Source organism: Caretta caretta, chromosome 8, assembly GCF_965140235.1.
Source record: "Caretta caretta isolate rCarCar2 chromosome 8, rCarCar1.hap1, whole genome shotgun sequence".
Lineage (NCBI taxonomy): Eukaryota > Metazoa > Chordata > Testudines > Cheloniidae > Caretta > Caretta caretta.
Window position 1 is genome coordinate 28932111 of NC_134213.1, and position 19102 is coordinate 28951212.

General features: G+C 39.1%; 1 protein-coding gene across 6 annotated transcripts in view; it reads left to right on the forward strand.

The window, feature by feature from the left end:
* Positions 1-19102, forward strand: part of TENM2 (teneurin transmembrane protein 2) — a 2093216-nt gene that overhangs the window by 1739702 nt on the left and 334412 nt on the right. For 4 of the 6 annotated variants that reach the window (XM_048860042.2, XM_048860041.2, XM_048860043.2 and 1 more), the window contains one exon: positions 11027-11236. The exons of the other annotated variants lie outside the window; for them this stretch is intronic. In XM_048860042.2, coding sequence (XP_048715999.2) covers positions 11027-11236 — 210 coding nt within the window. The remainder of the gene's footprint in view (positions 1-11026; positions 11237-19102) is intronic. 6 annotated transcript variants of the gene reach the window in all.

The window sequence follows — 19102 nt, forward strand, 5'->3', positions numbered from 1 at the left end:
TGTTAATGCTTGCTTTCTTGATTAAATGTACAAGTGGATTTGTCCATTTCATCTTATTCTTATGATTGGCTAAATCAGAAGTACAGTAAACGTAGAGCACAAAATTTGACTTTAGTGAATGGTGAAAAAAAATCACTGGAACAAATTATTGTTTTCCAGCTATGAAGATATCATTAAGCATATGCCAAGTAATCAGCTTGCAAGTGTAATACGTTCATGAAGGAAAGGAGTGTTCTAATCTTATTCAGTGGTGTTTTTCCCAAGACAGCAACAGCTTTTATAAAATGAGGGTTATATCTTCTCATTATGGAATCTAATCTCCCCAAAAGACATTCAACAGATGCAAAACCCTAACATCTTTTAGTTGTAAATTGTTTTTATTATTTATCCTCATTTAACTAAAAAAGAAAGGGCTATCAGATGATTTAACAAGACAAGAATTTAGTGACTTTAGCTTTCGACAGCATCAGATAATTTCCTCACATGCTGATTTCTTTTGGATCTGTTTTCAGTATGAATCTCTGGTTCCCTTTAGTGTCCAAATTCTGCGCAAGTTTTACATAGGCCTTATGTAGATTGTGTAGGAAATGGACAGTTTAATGCTGGTTATTAAAATTAATCATCTCTCTTTAGCACACATGTGGATTGTGATAGCTGACTTTCCTGTGCATTTTGAAAAAAGTAGTCAGTGAGTGATCATCCTCCAGATAGTAGATACTTTTCCATGCAAATGTTAGTAATAATAGTACTCTGCACTGATAAGGTAGTTTTCATATTCATAGCACTTCACAAACATGTTATCTTCACAAGTAAGTATTTCTATGCCTATTTTATAGAGGTTAATTCAGATTGCTCAAGGCCATAGAATGTGAAAGGAGTAGAAGAAGGACTCGAACTCAGGACTCAGGCTGGATCGAAGTCACTGAGCCACCTGTGTGCACTTTTTCACTCTCCCTCTGTCAAAGATCAAAGGTGCTACATATATTCCATTGAATATTGTGACTGTTTCTGATTTTTGAAAAGAAAACATGCTCAATATGGAAATATTTTACTATTTAATTTCTAATTCTCTCTGTCTTTTATACTTAGTTTTTCTTTGGTCTTTAAAAATAAATGACTTTTGTTTGGTAGTTGTTAGATAATTTAATGATTCATTTGGAGAGAACTTTGTACGCAGTTTCTCCTTCACTGCAGGCAAAGTCTGCTTAGAATAATGAGCAATGCAAACCCAGTTAAACTTCTTTTGTTATTTTCGTGAATATTATCTTAACTTCTCTTTTACCTGTTCCTTGAAATTTGAAATTACAGATTCCTTTTTTAGTTTCAGGCCTGAGGTCCTGCAAACTTAGATATTAAATTAATCTTCAGCCTTAAGAGGAAGTAGCATGACTCCAGCAGAATTGCAAATGAGAAATTATCTATTTTTATTAAGACCTCTACAAAAATCCTCATCCTTAACACCACCATGTGCAGTTCAGTTTATAAATTGGGCAAATGTCAGTCCTACACCGTTATGATAATTGTCTAGGACCCTGTTTGACTAAAGAATTATATATGTATTATGCTGATAATGGGTTTCAGAAATTTCAGAACCTAGCAAAAAACAGTTTGTTACATTAAATCATATCATGTCATTCTAAATCACCTTGGAGAAAGATGAACATTTCCAGGAGCAGAAGTACAAACTGTGGATGATACTTTGCTACCTTATTCATTTTGAGAATTTTCTTATTACACAAGTAATCCCATCGATTTCATTGGGACCACTGGAAGCATAAGCACTACTCTGTGTGACTGAGACTGACTGAGCTGGGCCTTGCATAAATGATGTGTTTGTAAAAAGAAAAGGAGTACTTGTGGCACCTTATAGACTAACCAATTTATTTGAGCATGAGCTTTCGTGAGCTACAGCTCACTTCATCGGATGCATACCGTGGAAACTGCAGCAGACTTTATATATACACAGAGAATATGAAACAATACCTCCTCCCACCCCACTGTCCTGCTGGTAATAGCTTAGGTATTGTTTCATATTCTCTGTGTATATATAAAGTCTGCTGCAGTTTCCACGGTATGCATCCGATGAAGTGAGCTGTAGCTCACGAAAGCTCATGCTCAAATAAATTGGTTAGTCTCTAAGGTGCCACAAGTACTCCTTTTCTTTTTGCGAATACAGACTAACACGGCTGTTACTCTGAAACCTGTGATGTGTTTGTGTAATTCCAGTTAAAAAAAGCAAAGGATGGTTACTCACAAGACACTATTTTTTTTTTATATACACAAGACACAATTTGCCTGACTGGACCAGTCTAGCCTGTATTGTATTGTACTTGTACATGACTTCATGTTTTTGCGTTATCTTGACTCCATTCACACCATAGCAATGACTGGTGCTTATTTTGCATGACATAAGCAATGAAAAGGCTAATCCCCAAGGCATGTTGTTTCCTTTGTTTTGTAAATCAGATCAGTTTATTTTAGAGTTCAGTGGTTGGTTCTTTAACAGTGAGGGCTATTAAAGCCATAGTAATGACTTATTTCTGCTGGTTCATTGTTGTTGTAAGTCATTTTGAATATTTTCTGTTTTCTCTGATTCTTTATTTTTGGCCACTGATTTAAGTATTAGGTTTTTGCTTCACCTCACACAATCACTTTCTGTGACTTCCTAGTGTGACACTGTGACCCAACCGCTGTTTCACTGCGCCTTGATGAGCCTTTAGGAATTTAAGACCCACATTTTTAAAGGATTCAGTCATTGCTCCGCTGAATGGAGCAATGTCTCACCCTTAGGCAGCCTGTTGCCTAGTGAAATTTTCAGTCCTCAGGTGGCACCATGCCGCCTAGGTGCCTTATAGAAGTGTGCCTGGGGACAGTTAAGCCTAAAAAAGGGATTTTCAAAAAGCAACCATCTGACTGAGGTACCACCTAAGTTAGCCCAGAGTGAAATGCAGAGGAGAGGTGCAAGGAAAGGAGAGATGTGCTTACACGTTTAAGTGGCTGACCCAGTGCACCTGGCTGTTGTGCCAGAGGTAAGTGCCTCTCTCCACTCAGGTTCCTCAGCTGTGAACCCTCTCCTGGTGTTAGGAACCTAAGCCAGATCAGCTGCTTAAGTAGTCTATGCCATAGTATCCAAAACTGTCTTTCTCTCTCTCCTCCTTGCTTATGCTCAAAACCTCTCTGACACCCATGCTACATTCACCTGTGATCCTAGTTGTGTTTGTGCAGATGCTGTGCTGCCCATCCACCTATTGATAGCCTGGATCTGGCCTTCCTGTTGCAGGTCTGATGAGTGTCAGGTCTTAGGTGTGCTCAGGTCATGCCTCCGGAATTGGGCCTTGCTGGCAGGATAGGAATTCCCCTGCCTAGCTTCATCTTGAGCAGCTCATTAGCTGTGGGGTGTGACAGCAGTGCTTAGGCTGCTTTGAAAATGCTGACCCCCAGAAATTTAGAGGTGTTAGGCACCTAGGGGGGGTTAGGCAGTGCCTAAGCTGAAGATCTGAAAATGTCAGTGGCGTCTATGTGGTGGATTTAAGTGGTTATGTGTCTGTTTAGGCATCTAAACCCCTAGGCCCTAGGGACATCGATAAATCTGGAGTTTGGATAGGACTGGATTCCACATCAGACTGTCTCCTCTTATGAAGACCTTATTTCTTCTTTCATGTGCACAGTGGTCACACTAAAAATATTTCTCTTAGTTCGACTGTTTTTGCCAGTGTGCTACTTTAAGAGATTGGAGATTTAGAAATATTTAAAGTAACTTTCCTCTGTCATACCTCTCAGCTGCCCCTTGCTTTAAATCCTGATTTACTCCTGTCTTCTCTCTTATTTTCAGACTTGTTCGCATCATTAAAAGCTGTATTATGAAATTTAAATGATAGGAAGTATCACTGATGCTAAAGAAATTGATCTCTCATAATCATTTAAAATTTTCTTCCCTACTTTTCTTGTATACCTCATTTTAGACCCTTCTCTAGTCTTGGCAGGTTGTGAAGTATGTGACAAAGAGGGCTTAATCAAGTTCTCTTTAGAGGTAAATTATTGCTGCTGCTGACAAACCAATAGGCTTACTATTGAGCAATGTCTCACCTTTCTCCTGGGAACTGAAAGGACATATTAGTCAGCTTCAGGAGCAAACGAGAATGTGAGGATTCAAACCCAGGCACTCCCATGTGAGAGCCCTTATTCCCTGGTTCTCCAGCTGGCCTCTTTTGAGTGTATATAAAGAGCAAATGCTGTTTCAGTTATAAAAATGGAGGCTGGTGTTACTAAACCAGAAAAAAGAATTTTTATTTTCTGGTAACCATTCTAATTTCATCACCATGGCTCAGAAAACTTATTTCCTAGTGCCAATTTTGACAGTACATATTTAATTTATTGAATTGGACTTTTCTTAAGAGTGCCCAGCTTGAAAGTCGCCAGTCATAAACAAATCCTTCTTTTCACAAGTATTTGAAACACAGCTTATTCATGCAAAACAGCTACTCAGTTAAAGAATGGCGGAGAGTCTGCTGAATGTGCTATACCTCAGGAAATTTTCACATTTATCTGCTTCCTGCATAATATATATTGCTGTGCACTGCAAAAACATGCATCTTATGTTATCTAATTGTTTCCTGACACATTTAGCAACATTTCACACTTTTTAAAGTGACATTAACATTGCTGACAGTGTAGGTGCTTCAATTAGGCTGGCTTTGAATTGGAGCCAGGATGCAGTGCATGTCCCCTAACCGTGCTCATAGAAGAAGAAGAAGAAAAAGATACGATTCACGGAAATGGGGACTTTGCCAATATTTTCACGTAGCTTCCTATTAATTGTGTCAATTCTGTGTGTATTTGCTCAGGAAAGGGTAGGGTAAGCTTCCTTTGTTATTTAAATCACCTCTAGTTGTAGGCCAAAATTGTCCACCACAGATACCCTCCATACTACTGCTTGATGTCCAGAGGCTTCCTTCCATACTATTACTTGATAAATGTGGTAGTTGCCGATAAGACATTGGCAGTTGCTGTTTGAAAGTAATTTCTATTACAGTAGCACCACAGGTGGGTACAAAGTATAGGGAGTATCTGTATTTCCACAGAAATGCATGTTCTATTCAATGACTGAATGTCAACATTTGAATGTTTGCCACTATATTCAGCTGTCTTTATTATTATGGTATCAATTATAATGGGAATATCTCATCTTCTTTCCCCTCTGAAAATATTGTCCTCTCCCATTGGGTACCTTTCCAGTTCCCTGGCTGTCTGCATTTACCCTTCGGTTTCCCATGAGGTGTTATCGAGTTGATCATTTAAGAAATACTGATGTGAAAATTTCCCATCCTATTGTCCATCCTGTGCAGTAAAGTCCGTGCAGTTTCATTTTGACCTACATATAGGAAAAGAATATCATGTACATTTGTGTCCTGGTCCTCAGAAACAGACTATACAACAAAGATAGCTGGATTCAGTAAAAGACGTGCATTTGGTTATATTTGTGTATGATACAATATGTAAATGATGTGGACCATCCATGTTTATCCTGTATATGGAAGGATTGCATTTTAGATAACTACAAATTAGGTATGTCACAACCTCTCGATTATGAAGATTACCAGTTTTATAAAGCTACTGGAAATCTCATTTTGTTTATAAATGCCCTAAGCTATGGTAGGCTAATTTCTTGATGTCTTTCTAAGTGTAATTTTTCAGAGAAGATATGCTGTTTAACTACAAGAAGTCTTTGTGTAATATGTTGGAGATACATGTACTGGTGCAGCAAAAATCTGGGGAGACAGCTCATTTGTTAACCCCATAAATGAGATTCTTCAAATGGGAAAAGCCCAAGAATGCAAAGTTACAAATAAAATAAGCTTCATACTCTGTTTATCATTATTAAATCATAAAAGGTGATAGTCTTTCTAAAAAGATGTTTTATACAAATTCATAATTTACGATTCATCGTGGAATGAAAAAAATTGGGGGCAGGAGCAGCCTCCTGTTGACATTAATAGCAAAACTACAATTGACATCAGAGAGAGCCGAATTGATCACTTGGCCGTCTTTAGAGCACTGTACTCTCACTAACTCTGTGTCTCTCTTCTGTGTGTTGAATAAACAGGTCTCTAAAAAGACCAAGGGTTCAATCTCTGTCTCTGTAGGAAGTATAATATTTTTACATGGTACAAAAATATGAATATATTTGGCCAATTTACTGGGATACAGTACAGATGAATGGGCCCATTACTTCTATTTTAAGAAAATGTTCTAACAAGTAAATTGTTATCATGGCCTTTGACTGCCTCACTTATATTCTGCCCACTAATCTATTTCCCCTGATACGTACTCTAATTTTCCATCGCTGTGCTGCTTCATATCGCTGCCTTTTTTAAATTAAACAACCTGCCCCCAAATAAAATAAATATCCTTCTCATCAATATGGAACTTTATGTCAAAAAATTTGGCATCACCCACTTTTTCTGAGCTACAAATGAGAACTAGATTAATTATATTTTTCGTTTCTCCTTCTAATGTCTGACTTTCTAGGAGAAGGGATTTTTTTAAAAGTACCAATATATTTGTTAAAAGCTCTCTAAAATATTAAATATTTTTCTGTAACATATGTTACATATGCAAAATACATGATGGCGTGTTGTAATGTAAAGATTTGATTGGCATTCAGTTGAGCTGACCCACATAAATTTGAGGCATTACCACTATTGAGTAAATATGTTTTGTTGGCATGAGTTTGTCTTGACCAAAAACATAAACACAAACACTTACACGCCTCACATTCCTATAAAATAACCTTTGGTATAATACAAGACTATACTTCCATATGGTACAGCATATGCAGATTTTAAAAATATGAAAAGTCTTCTCTCTTCCTTTCATCTCACATGTAGTGTTGAAATAGACCCAGTATGTGTGAGAATTCGTTGTACACACTATATACAGTGTCACATTCCTGTCTGAGGTGTGTCAAATCTCAAACCAGCTGCTTGTTCCCAACGGAATGTTGCAGAGAAATAATTAGAAGCCAATTCTGCTCACTCATTTTCCTTGAAAGTTTAGGATATATGCTATATTAATTCTGCACAAACTTGATGATGATAATAAAAATTGAATCTTGTTATCGGTATTACAGGTATTTCCTGGATTAGGTTAGTGAAAAGGTCTAGGGCTAGCAAGGTGGTGACTGATCACTACTATAAAGTCTAGTTCTTTTCACATTAACTTGTGTTTGTTTATGCCCATACTACATGATAAAGGTGAAAGCAAATCACATAACAGTTTTGAGTGTGCGTTATTTTTATGAAAGAAACACAAAAATGCATATAGAAACATAAACGGCCTGTTAGAGCAATGTCACATTGCTTTTAGCTCATCTTCTGCAAATTCCAGAACTCTTTTTAGAGAGAAGTGTAGTGTCTAATGGTGCTGGGCATAAAGAACTCCCAAGTGCTAATTCTACTTTAGACATTGACTCAGTATTTGCTCATGAGCATGTCACTTAATTTTTCTTTATCTCAGTTTCCTCATCTATTAAAAAAAAAAAAGGTAATATTTACCTGTGTATCTCCCGGGACTCTTGTGAAGATTAATTAATTATCAAATGTGTGTAAGGTGTTATGAATGCAAAAAAAAAAAAGAGCAAAAGTTCTAAATATTGTTACAATTCATGTTTCCAGATCAGTGGAGACTGGTTGGAGCCAGCTGTTAATAATCGCCATAACTCTCTCTTTGTACACTGAATTTATATTTCTTTCTGATACTCTTTTTGTTGACATGCAGTGCATTGTTTTGTATTCACTCTTTTCTCCTTCCACCTTTTAGGGTCTGTCTTGCCCAGTTAGACTGTAAACTCTTTGGGGCAGCAACATTTTCACCTTTTATATTTGTACAGTGAATAGCTCAGTGGTGCTCCAGTCTCAGTTGGGTCCTGGGGCACTATTATAATATAAATAATAATTATATTATTTCATAACTTATGTAATGTAAGGTTGATATCTGCACACTTACGTAATTTAAGCAGAAAAGCAGTTTGAAGCTGCACAATCATGTCATATGCATAAAGTTCCTTCTGCAATTTGGTGTGTACCACTGGGGAGCTTCTGTAGGTATTACTGTACAATAAAGAAAGCTGGGGCTTCATGATGCAAAAACACCAAAACCAAATGCTCAAATTGTACATTTTCTTCATTGCTGTATTTTTAGAAATGTTGAAAATGAGGGTGCACCATCTAACATAGTCTTCTTGTGTCTTTAATGTTTGTTGCTAGTACATATGCAGCATATCTTCCTATGGCTCACTGACCTCGGCAGCGTCGCAGAGGTCGCATTTCCACATGGATAAACTGTTCTTGAACAATTTCTCTAACTCACCAAACACAAACCATTTTTATTCCTTCCAAAATCAGGCATGCAGGTCGTCTTGTACTGCCCCCTCTCCCCCCTCCCTCAAACAGACATAGTCATTATGGACAATGAAAAGAATATTATGTCACCCATCTGTCAGTGTTTGGAGGATTAGACTAAGGCAAGATCTTGGGCATATGAGTCCTGTTGTCAGAGAAGGGGATGGTGCAGTGACTCAAAGGCAGGGAGTGAGGCCCTATGCACCTGATTTCAGCCAGCTGTATGTTGGGGTGGGCTGAGCTGCCTCACTTTGGAGGAACGATCAGGACTCAAGAGTTGAAAAAAAGAGTGCACGGTGGGTGGGGAGGGAGAATTCTGTACCTGGAAGATGGGACTAGGAAGAAGTGGGACTGAGAGGGTGTGGAATTGCGGTTGACCAAACCCACATTCAGCCTTATCACTCCTGCAAATTTGACTTGCCCAGTATACATATCTACAGTATTCCTGGGCAGAGATGCAGAAATGGCTCAGTCTCTTCATTCACACAATGGAGTCTGGGTTATGTGTTAAGGATTCTCCTATAATACTCCACTGTCTCATAACTCCTAGTTATGGCCCATTTCTCACAATAGTATAATTTCATTGAAGGGAATGAGGTAATTCACATTGATTATACTTATCACTGTCCCATGTCTTCAGTAGTATTGATGGGCACCGGTAGCAAAAACATTCTAAGAGGGAGGTTTAGGCCGGATATATTCTGTGGTACATTCATACATCTCTTGCCCCGTGACTCCAATGAGCTCCCATATTTGGGCCATTGGAGGCAGTTGTCATTATTAGTGACAAAATTCTGCATGTGCTTTTTTACTTGTGCTGATGCCCGCTGTGGTCACCAATGGATCGTGCTATGTTCATATTTCAAATTTGCATCCATTTCTACCTTTGGTGAAATCCTGTTGCGAGGACAATTCATGGCTTTGTATGATTGCCACAACTGGATGTTTTCCTCTGTTACAGGATTTTGCAAGAAATCTGTACTTCTAATAAATCATGTCCAGGATCCTGCAGAACAGACAAAAGCAAGAAAGTATAAGTGTAATCACTGTGTTTTAGACGTATTATATACAGTCTTGCTCCCAGTGAAGTCAGTGGCTAAATTTCCATTGACTTAAGTAGATATCAGGCCCATAATTTGTGTTAGCTTCCAATGCTTACCAGCTGGCATGTTTCCTAGTTGCAGGAAAAATATGTGAGTAACCTAATAAAACATAGAAATTGCTTAGCAAATTCAGTAAAATTTACTATACAGGAAATATTGTTGTAGACGGAATATCCAAAGTAACTAAACATCCTAATTACTTGTCAAATTGGGGGCTTCACAGAGTACACACATCAAAAAATGTAAACAAAGAAAAATATTACAAAAGATATTGTTCCAATATCTCATGCTTAAATTCCATTGGCATTTTGATTATGCTGCAGTTGCATTGCCCATAGTAGGGCCTCTGAAAATGTTACTTCTAGAAATATTACAGGGATAAGGAATAATTGTCTGACTGAGACTGGGATTATATACCCCAGGCCATTCCAGGGTCTAGCTGCCTCAATATGGAAGGATTATCATTCACCTCTTCTCTCTTCAGGGGTGCTGTAGGAACTGTATTTTTTTCCTCCTTTAGTGCGGGTCTGGTCCCAGTAAATATGCAGCTAGAAAGCATGGCAGAAGAATGATTTAATTTTGTATTGCTTTCCTGTTTTCTGCTGGTGGGAAGTGGGTCTGATCATTCTAAATGGCTGAACAGGAAGTTACATGATTTTGCAAAATGGAAAAGAAATAAGGTGTAACCAGTGATTATCTTCATGTTTCATTTTGGCCACTAAGGCCCAAGTCCTGCAAAGCACTTAAGCACATACTTAACTTTTAAACATGTGAGTAATCTCATTGGCCTGTTAACATCAATGGAAAGACTCTCATTAACTTTAATTGGTTTCTGGATCAAACCCTAACGGCTTTGCTGGATTGGGCCCAAGTGATCGGATATAAAGACCAGGAGAAATATAAATACTCAGCTAAATTGACGGGTAGACATGTGCTTAATTTTAAGCATGTGCATAATCCCATTGTGAAAGCAACCTGCGGGAGAGCATTACTTTGATTTAAGAGCGGGTTCCTGACCTGCATTTTAATCCCGGGAATATGCTTTCTATGGGGTTTTCTTTCTGTAATAAATTGTAAGTAACCAAGGGGTTGTTTTTGTATGAAAACTCTTTGGATCAAACGCTGAAAATGTCCTGACTGGGATATGCAGGAGCTCAGCACTCTCAAGATCTGGGCGTTTGGCTTTCTTATTTGTGGACATTTCTGTGGGATAGAAATGAGGCTAACCAGGCCTTTCCCCTCCCCCCCACCCTTTGTTTAGCTGTATCTCATTCATCCAGCATCAGTTCATCTAATCAGTTACAGACTGATGCTGTGGAGACATTCCTGGAATGACTTCACAACATAGCTGATCATTTTGAATATGATACAAAGGGGCGAGTTGGTACCAGTGGTCAATAGGTATTTTGATTCTGCCCCAACTGTAATCATATATACTAATGACCAGTTTCAATGTGACTTTTTAAAAATATTTTTTTCATTACACTCATTGCTGACCTTTGATCCATGTGTCCTCTTTCCCAGGTCGTCCCATTCCACCTACATCCTCGTCTAGCCTTCTCCCATCTGCTCAGCTGCCCAGTTCCCATAATCCTCCACCAGTTAGCTGCCAGATGCCATTGCTAGACAGCAATACCTCCCATCAGATCATGGACACCAACCCTGATGAGGAATTCTCTCCTAATTCATATCTACTAAGAGCATGTTCAGGGCCACAACAGGCTTCCAGCAGTGGTAAGGAAATTTCAAGCATATGGAATGTTGTTATGACCTTTTTTGTGTCATGTTTGCAAGTATATGTCTGTATCATACAAAATGTTGACTCCTAAATATGAAAATGAAGAAAAAATAACAGTTTTGTAATTTATTGCGTTTACGTTTTTTTGGGAAACACTGTGTATCTTCCTTAGTTTTCCTTTATTTCACTGTAGAGTATTTCTTTTATATTAAGAGTGATTTAAGGCATGTAAAAACTATTAGTGCATCCCTGTTGCTGAGAGAATGACTCACTCAACTAGGTGGTAGCCTTGAAGCAGTCTCTTGTAGAAGGGACATGTGTATAAGGTACTGTACACAATGGTAGTGGTTTGCATTTTTATAGATCAATGATATATGTAAAGCAAATTCTGAGGCTGTGTACCAGAAAGTGTGTCCTGCACCGGTTATTGTGTTGTGCTCTTGTTTCAATATTATATCTAATCCTAGCTTGTCAGCTTATATATAACTAAACTATTGATGTTTTTAGACAACTAATTTATGTCTGGAAAACATTTTAGGCCCCAGTTTTCAAAAGTGGGATCTGATTTTGTGTTGCCTCTGTTTGGTGCCTCAATATCTGGGTGCCCATCTTGGGCCAGTAAGGGCCATTTTCAGAAATGCTGAGCCACCGTGACTCCATCTGTAGTCAGTGGAATCTGTGAATGCTCAGTGCTTTCTGAAAATGAGGCTCTAGATGTCTCAGGCTAAGGGACCCAAAATCACAGGCCACTTTTGGAAATGTTAGGCGCACAAGTCTTCACTTATTTTTTGCGTTAGGTTATTTTGTCAAGGAAATGCATCCAGTTGATATGGATCATATTCAGATATGTGTGTGTGTAATTCCTATAAACTTAAGTGGGAGTTTTCAGAGGACAGTCTGACCATTAGTCTCTTGCATGGGAAAGGTTTCAAATATTCTTTATAAAACGCATTTGACCCTAATTCTCCTTAATGATGCTATTCTGAACTTCTGTTTTGGAAGGTCATTCACTTACGGTTGTAGTTAATGTACATTTAAAACCCTTAGCTAATAAAAATGTTTTACTTACAACTTATAGCCTTGACATTTAACCCCAATAAACACACAGAAAAGTGACAGAAAAAGTAGAAGATGCAGTTACTGATCACTCACAATTTCTCCCCAGGTCCTCTGTTCTCTATAATGATGTAGGTCTGCGTGACACTACGAATCCTGTGTGGCATGGATCTTTTGGTATTTATGCACGTGCCCAGTAAATTTTAATTATAAAGTTTGCTGACCAACATATACTAGCGTTAAATCAGATTACCACACATTGGTGCACCCAACAGAGTCATCTGCTGGATGTAGTCATACATGGGAACCCAAATGTTTGACTGGAGAATGGAGAAATGTGGCACTAAAAAGCATCTGCAGGTTTAATGACTATTTATATTTCATTTTAAATGATGATTTTTCATTGCAAGTCTTTTATGTCTTAGAACCTTGGGGTGGCCTTGGCCATGTTTCATGTTGCTCTCAGGCTGTGGGCTGATACTATGTACCTTTATAGTATACTCAAATGTTTTGAATTGCTTTTTTAAAGGCTGGTATGGCTCAGCATTTTGGCTCTGTGCCCCACCACAACAATTTTCAAGCATGTTCCATTTTCACCTTTAATAACGTATCAGGTTTCTCAAAAGGGGAGCTTATTATGTTTCATTTCTAATTTTGAATGTACCACAAACAGGCGATTACCTATTACCTCATTCTGACCACAGCTGTGTGCAGGGTTCTTTAAACAGCACTTTGCTGTGGGGGCTCTTCAGAACTTGTCAGATTCCTTAAATAACTAAATAAGTATTCAAGGTATTTCCTTTAGTGCACAAGTGAATTCTGAAGATACTAATATTTATCTTAAACAGGTAACGCTCACATGTTCTTAAGCATCACCTTGTCTAACGGTATGTCTACACTACGAAATTAGGTCGAATTTATAGAAGTCGATTTTTTAGAAATTGGTTTTATATATTCGAGTGTGTGTGTCCCCACAGAAAATGCTCTAAGTGCATTAAGTGCATTAACTCAGCAGAGTGCTTCCACAGTACCGAGGCTAGAGTCAACTTCCGGAGCGTTGCACTGTGGGTAGCTATCCCACAGTTCCCGCAGTCTCTGCTGCCCATTGGAATTCTGGGTTGAGATCCCAATGCCTGATGGGGCTAAAACATTGTCGCGGGTGGTTCTGGGTACATATCGTCAGGCCCCCGTTCCCTCTGCTGATGAGCTGTGCATGGTCACCTCTGCTGATGAGCTCTGCATGGTCACCTGCAGCTTGCCAAGCTGGCCAAACAGGAAATGAGATTCAAAAGTTCGCGGTTCTTTTCCTGTCTACCTGGCCAGTGCATCTGAGTTGAGAGTGCTGTCCAGAGCTGTCACAATGGAGCACTCTGGGATAGCTCCTCGAGGCCAATACCATCAAATTGTGTCCACAGTACCCCAAATTCGACCCGGCAAGGCCAATTTAAGCGCTAATCCACTTGTCAGGGGTGGAGTAAGGAAATCGATTTTAAGAGCCCTTTAAGTAAAAAAAAAGGGCTTCATCGTGTGGACGAGTGCAGGTTTATATCGATTTAACGCTGCTAAATTCGACCTAAAGTCCTAGTGTAGACCAGGGCTAAGTGCTAAGTGTTACAATAACAAAGATGCTTTCTACCTGCAAGACTTTCAAAGTACCGTATGTCATAAACAGAGATGATCGTGAGCCGTAAAATTCAGACCTGAATCATAATCTGATTTTTGAATGCCTATGCAAATTAAGTTGTTTGGATCCAAGGTTTCAGTTCAGTACATTATAGAGAGGGGAGATAGATTAAAATTTGATCTGGATCTGTGTTTGGATTCTAAACCCCTGGAAAGTTCTGAGCATTTTGGATCTAGGGCCTAAATTAATGCCCATCTCTGGTTATTAATGGATGACAAAGATTTTATCTTTAAAAACACTTAAATAAACATAGAAAAGACCATATTAAATTTGAAGAATTCTCATGTTGATCATGTTACTTAATAAGGGGCTCCTGTTTGGCTGATGGTATACTTATATTTGCCTCAACACTAACGATGATAGGATAACTCCTAAATGGGTTTAAGATGAGTCTTCCTGGATGTGAGTTGATAGTCATCCATATGTACTGACCTGTGCCCTTCACGATAGCCTTCCTTGATATATTTGAAAAATGCATATGCTTAAAAAATTTTACCTAATCTAATCTTCCATCAAATGAGCAATCCATTGTTGATATTATGAAAGCCTTTAATCTACAATAAATCTTTATTAGAACTCATCAGAGCTTCTAGTTTGAGAGAAATGTGATTATAGCACTCTTAAAATGACATTACATCATTGGGGTGATTGGTTTATCATTTGGAGAAGCGACATCAATCATAACTAGCATAACCACACAGTAAATGAATTCAACCTTTCTACTGTGGAACAATGACACTATAATTGCTCAAAATCAGGCTTAAAATGAAATCAGAAAATGCACTTTCTTCAAATATGATGTTAACTTAATGGAATATATTATTAAAAATCGTGTTTGAGGAAATTCTATGTAATTAAAAATATGTGGAAATGTATTCCTTTTTTCTCTCATTAGAACCTGATTTCAGTTGCAGAACCATTTTATATGCAACCGAAATTATGCTGTTTTTAATTGAACGCCCATCATTTATGTTTTTCTACTTTTGTTTCTTAATATACTATGCAGCAGAATTATATATTAAGGAGGACAAGAGGCTGTAGAAATATGATGCACGTGTTGGTAATATTTTTGAAAAACTCACAAATATTATAGTGGCAAATGAGACCAAAAATGTGTAGCATTTTATACATGTAAAGATACCAGAGGGCAGAATATTTCCATAAGAGGTCAGTTTTGTCACTACACTATCTAGAATGGTTTCTTACAGTTAACATGGAAAACAGGCTCATTTTCTTTTGTTGCATAGACACAGGATGTGCTTTTTTGTGATTATGTTTAGAAATGAACCTTATCTAATGAAAATATTATTTTGATGTGTGTAGTCAAAAATGGACAGTAGTGGTTATCTGTTCATAGGCTGTATATTTCATAGATAAACAGGATAGATTTTAAGTTACCGACACTCATTTTTTCTTGTCAAATTAAGATTTACTGCTATTTGAACATCAACCTCGGAAACAAGAGAAGTTTGTGTTTTCTGTTTTCAGTATAACTAACATACCCCTGGATACAATTTATTTTCTTCTGAAATGAGTACCCTCTTGCATGATACATTTTGTTTCAATGGATAGTTAATTAGAGCCTTATTTAAGATCCAGGACTATACTTTAATTTTGAAGGCTCTGAATCCTATAGATTATATGAAAGCAAATGCAATGTTAATTTCTTTTTGTCTGCATAAAGTATTTTGAATTTGAGAATAGGGGAAACTAGAAATTTTACCAAGCCCTGAGACTGAATTCTGTTCTTCATTTGCTCTGAGCTGTTTTCCAGTGGGTTACAGGAATCTAAATGAAAGCAGAATTTGGCCCAGTTTTTCAGTGTTTATGTATCTTTTGACACGGATGAACTAATATAAAGCATTTGGCCCAATGTAAGAGTATACATTCACAAAGCATTCTGGACATAGCCTAGAAGAAAGAACTTTGCTTTTTCACAGGTGCCATTGTGTCTGGGGGGACAACAACAGGGGGAATGATTATGAAATGTGCAGTTGTTATTGAGTATGTTAACATAAATTATTTAACTCATTGGTTTTGACCTTACTCTCAAAGGGTCTTGGTTCTGTGTTAAACTCAAAATAAATAGTAACAAAAATCTTATTAACATGACCCAAGTTTGATATGATTACACATGTGGAATGTGAAACATATACTATAATGCTGTTTCAGAGTAACAGCCGTGTTAGTCTGTATTCGCAAAAAGAAAAGGAGTACTTGTGGCACCTTAGAGACTAACCAATTTATTTGAGCATGAGCTTTCGTGAGCTACAGCTCACTTCATCGGATGCATACCGTGGAAACTGCAGCAGACTTTATATATACACAGAGAATATGAAATAATACCTCCTCCCACCCCACTGTCCTGCTGGTAATAGCTTATCTAAAGTGATCATCAGGTGGGCCATTTCCAGCACAAATCCAGGTTTTCTCACCCTCCACCCCCCCCACACAAATTCACTCTCCTGCTGGTGCTAGCCCATCCAAAGTGACAACTCTTTACATAATCAAGTCGGGCTATTTCCTGCATAAATCCAGGTTTTCTCACATCCCCCCCACCCCCATACACACACAAACTCACTCTCCTGCTGGTAATAGCTCATCTAAACTGACCACTCTCCAAGTTTAAATCCAAGTTAAACCAGAACATCTGGGGTGGGGGTAGGAAAAAACAAGAGGAAACGGGCTACCTTGCATAATGACTTAGCCACTCCCAGTCTCTATTTAAGCCTAAATTAATAGTATCCAATTTGCAAATGAATTCCAATTCAGCAGTTTCTCGCTGGAGTCTTCATGTCTGTGATTGCGTGACCAGAGAGATTGAAGTGTTCTCCGACTGGTTTATGAATGTTATAATTCTTGACATCTGATTTGTGTCCATTTATTCTTTTACGTAGAGACTGTCCAGTTTGACCAATGTACATGGCAGAGGGGCATTGCTGGCACATGATGGCATATATCACATTGGTGGATGTGCAGGTGAATGAGCCTCTGATAGTGTGGCTGATGTTATTAGGCCCTGTGATGGTGTCCCCTGAATAGATATGTGGGCACAATTGGCAACGGGCTTTGTTGCAAGGATAAGTTCCTGGGTTAGTGGTTCTGTTGTGTGGTATGTGGTTGTTGGTGAGTATTTGCTTCAGATTGCGGGGCTGTCTGTAGGCAAGGACTGGCCTGTCTCCCAAGACTTGTGAGAGTGTTGGGTCATCCTTTAGGATAGGTTGTAGATCCTTAATAATGCGTTGGAGGGGTTTTAGTTGGGGGCTGAAGGTGACCGCTAGTGGCATTCTGTTATTTTCTTTGTTAGGCCTGTCCTGTAGTAGGTAACTTCTGGGAACTCTTCTGGCTCTATCAATCTGTTTCTTTACTTCTGCAGGTGGGTATTGTAGTTGTAAGAAAGCTTGACAGAGATCTTGTAGGTGTTTGTCTCTGTCTGAGGGGTTGGAGCAAATGCGGTTGTATCGCAGAGCTTGGCTGTAGACGATGGATCGTGTGGTGTGGTCAGGGTGAAAGCTGGAGGCATGCAGGTAGGAATAGCGGTCAGTAGGTTTCCGGTATAGGGTGGTGTTTATGTGGCCATTGTTTATTAGCACTGTAGTGTCCAGGAAGTGGATCTCTTGTGTGGACTGGACCAGGCTGAGGTTGGTGGTGGGATGGAAATTGTTGAAATCATGGTGGAATTCCTCAAGGGCTTCTTTTCCATGGGTCCAGATGATGAAGATGTCATCAATATAGCGCAAGTAGAGTAGGGGCTTTAGGGGACGAGAGCTGAGGAAGCGTTGTTCTAAATCAGCCATAAAAATGTTGGCATACTGTGGGGCCATGCGGGTACCCATAGCAGTGCCGCTGATCTGAAGGTATACATTGTCCCCAAATGTGAAATAGTTATGGGTAAGGACAAAGTTCAGCCACCAGGTTAGCCGTGACATTATCGGGGATAGTGTTCTTGACGGCTTGTAGTCCATCTTTGTGTGGAATGTTGGTGTAGAGGGCTTCTACATCCATAGTAGCCAGGATGGTGTTATCAGGAAGATCACTGATGGATTGAAGTTTCCTCAGGAAGTCAGTGGTGTCTCGAAGGTAGCTGGGAGTGCTGGTAGCGTAGGGCCTGAGGAGGGAGTCTACATAGCCAGACAATCCTGCTGTCAGGGTGCCAATGCCTGAGATGATGGGGCGCCCAGGATTTCCAGGTTTATGGATCTTGGGTAGTAGATAGAATCTCCCAGGTCGGGGTTCCAGGGGTGTGTCTGTGCGGATTTGATCTTGTGCTTTTTCAGGAAGTTTCTTGAGCAAATGCTGTAGTTGCTTTTGGTAACTCTCAGTGGGATCATAGGGTAATGGCTTGTAGAAACTCGTGTTAGAGAGCTGCCGAGCAGCCTCTTGTTCATATTCCGACCTATTCATGATGACAACAGCACCTCCTTTGTCAGCCTTTTTGATTATGATGTCAGAGTTGTTTCTGAGGCTGTGGATGGCATTGCGTTCTGCATGGCTGAGGTTATGGGGCAAGTGATGCTGCTTTTCCACAATTTCAGCCCGTGCACGTCGGCGGAAGCACTCTATGTAGAAGTCCAGTCTGCTGTTTCGACCTTCAGGAGGAGTCCACCTAGAATCCTTCTTTTTGTAGTGTTGGTAGGGAGACCTCTGTGGATTAGTATGTTGTTCAGAGGTATTTTGGAAATATTCCTTGAGTCGGAGATGTCGAAAATAGGATTCTAGGTCACCACAGAACATGTTCGTGGGGGTGGAGGGGCAGAAGGAGAGGCCCCGAGATAGAACAGCTGCTTCTGCTGGGCTGAGAGTATAGTTGGATAGGTTAACAATATTGCTAGGTGGGTTGAGGGAACCATTGCTGTGTGAATGCCTAGTTAAAAGGATCTACCTTCCTCAGTAAGGTACCAAGAGGTACTACAAAATACAGCAGGGCTTCATATTTAGATATTTGGGTTCAAATCCTCATAAACTACCTTTTACGACAGTCTGTTCCAGTGGATACAAAGCATTGCTCTGAAGGAATCTGGGATTTTTTATTATTACATCACCCCTGAAGGTCTTAGTCCAGATTCTCTTCTAGGAGTGATCAAAGCAGTCTGCTTTCTGACCTTCTACAGTTCATAGTTAC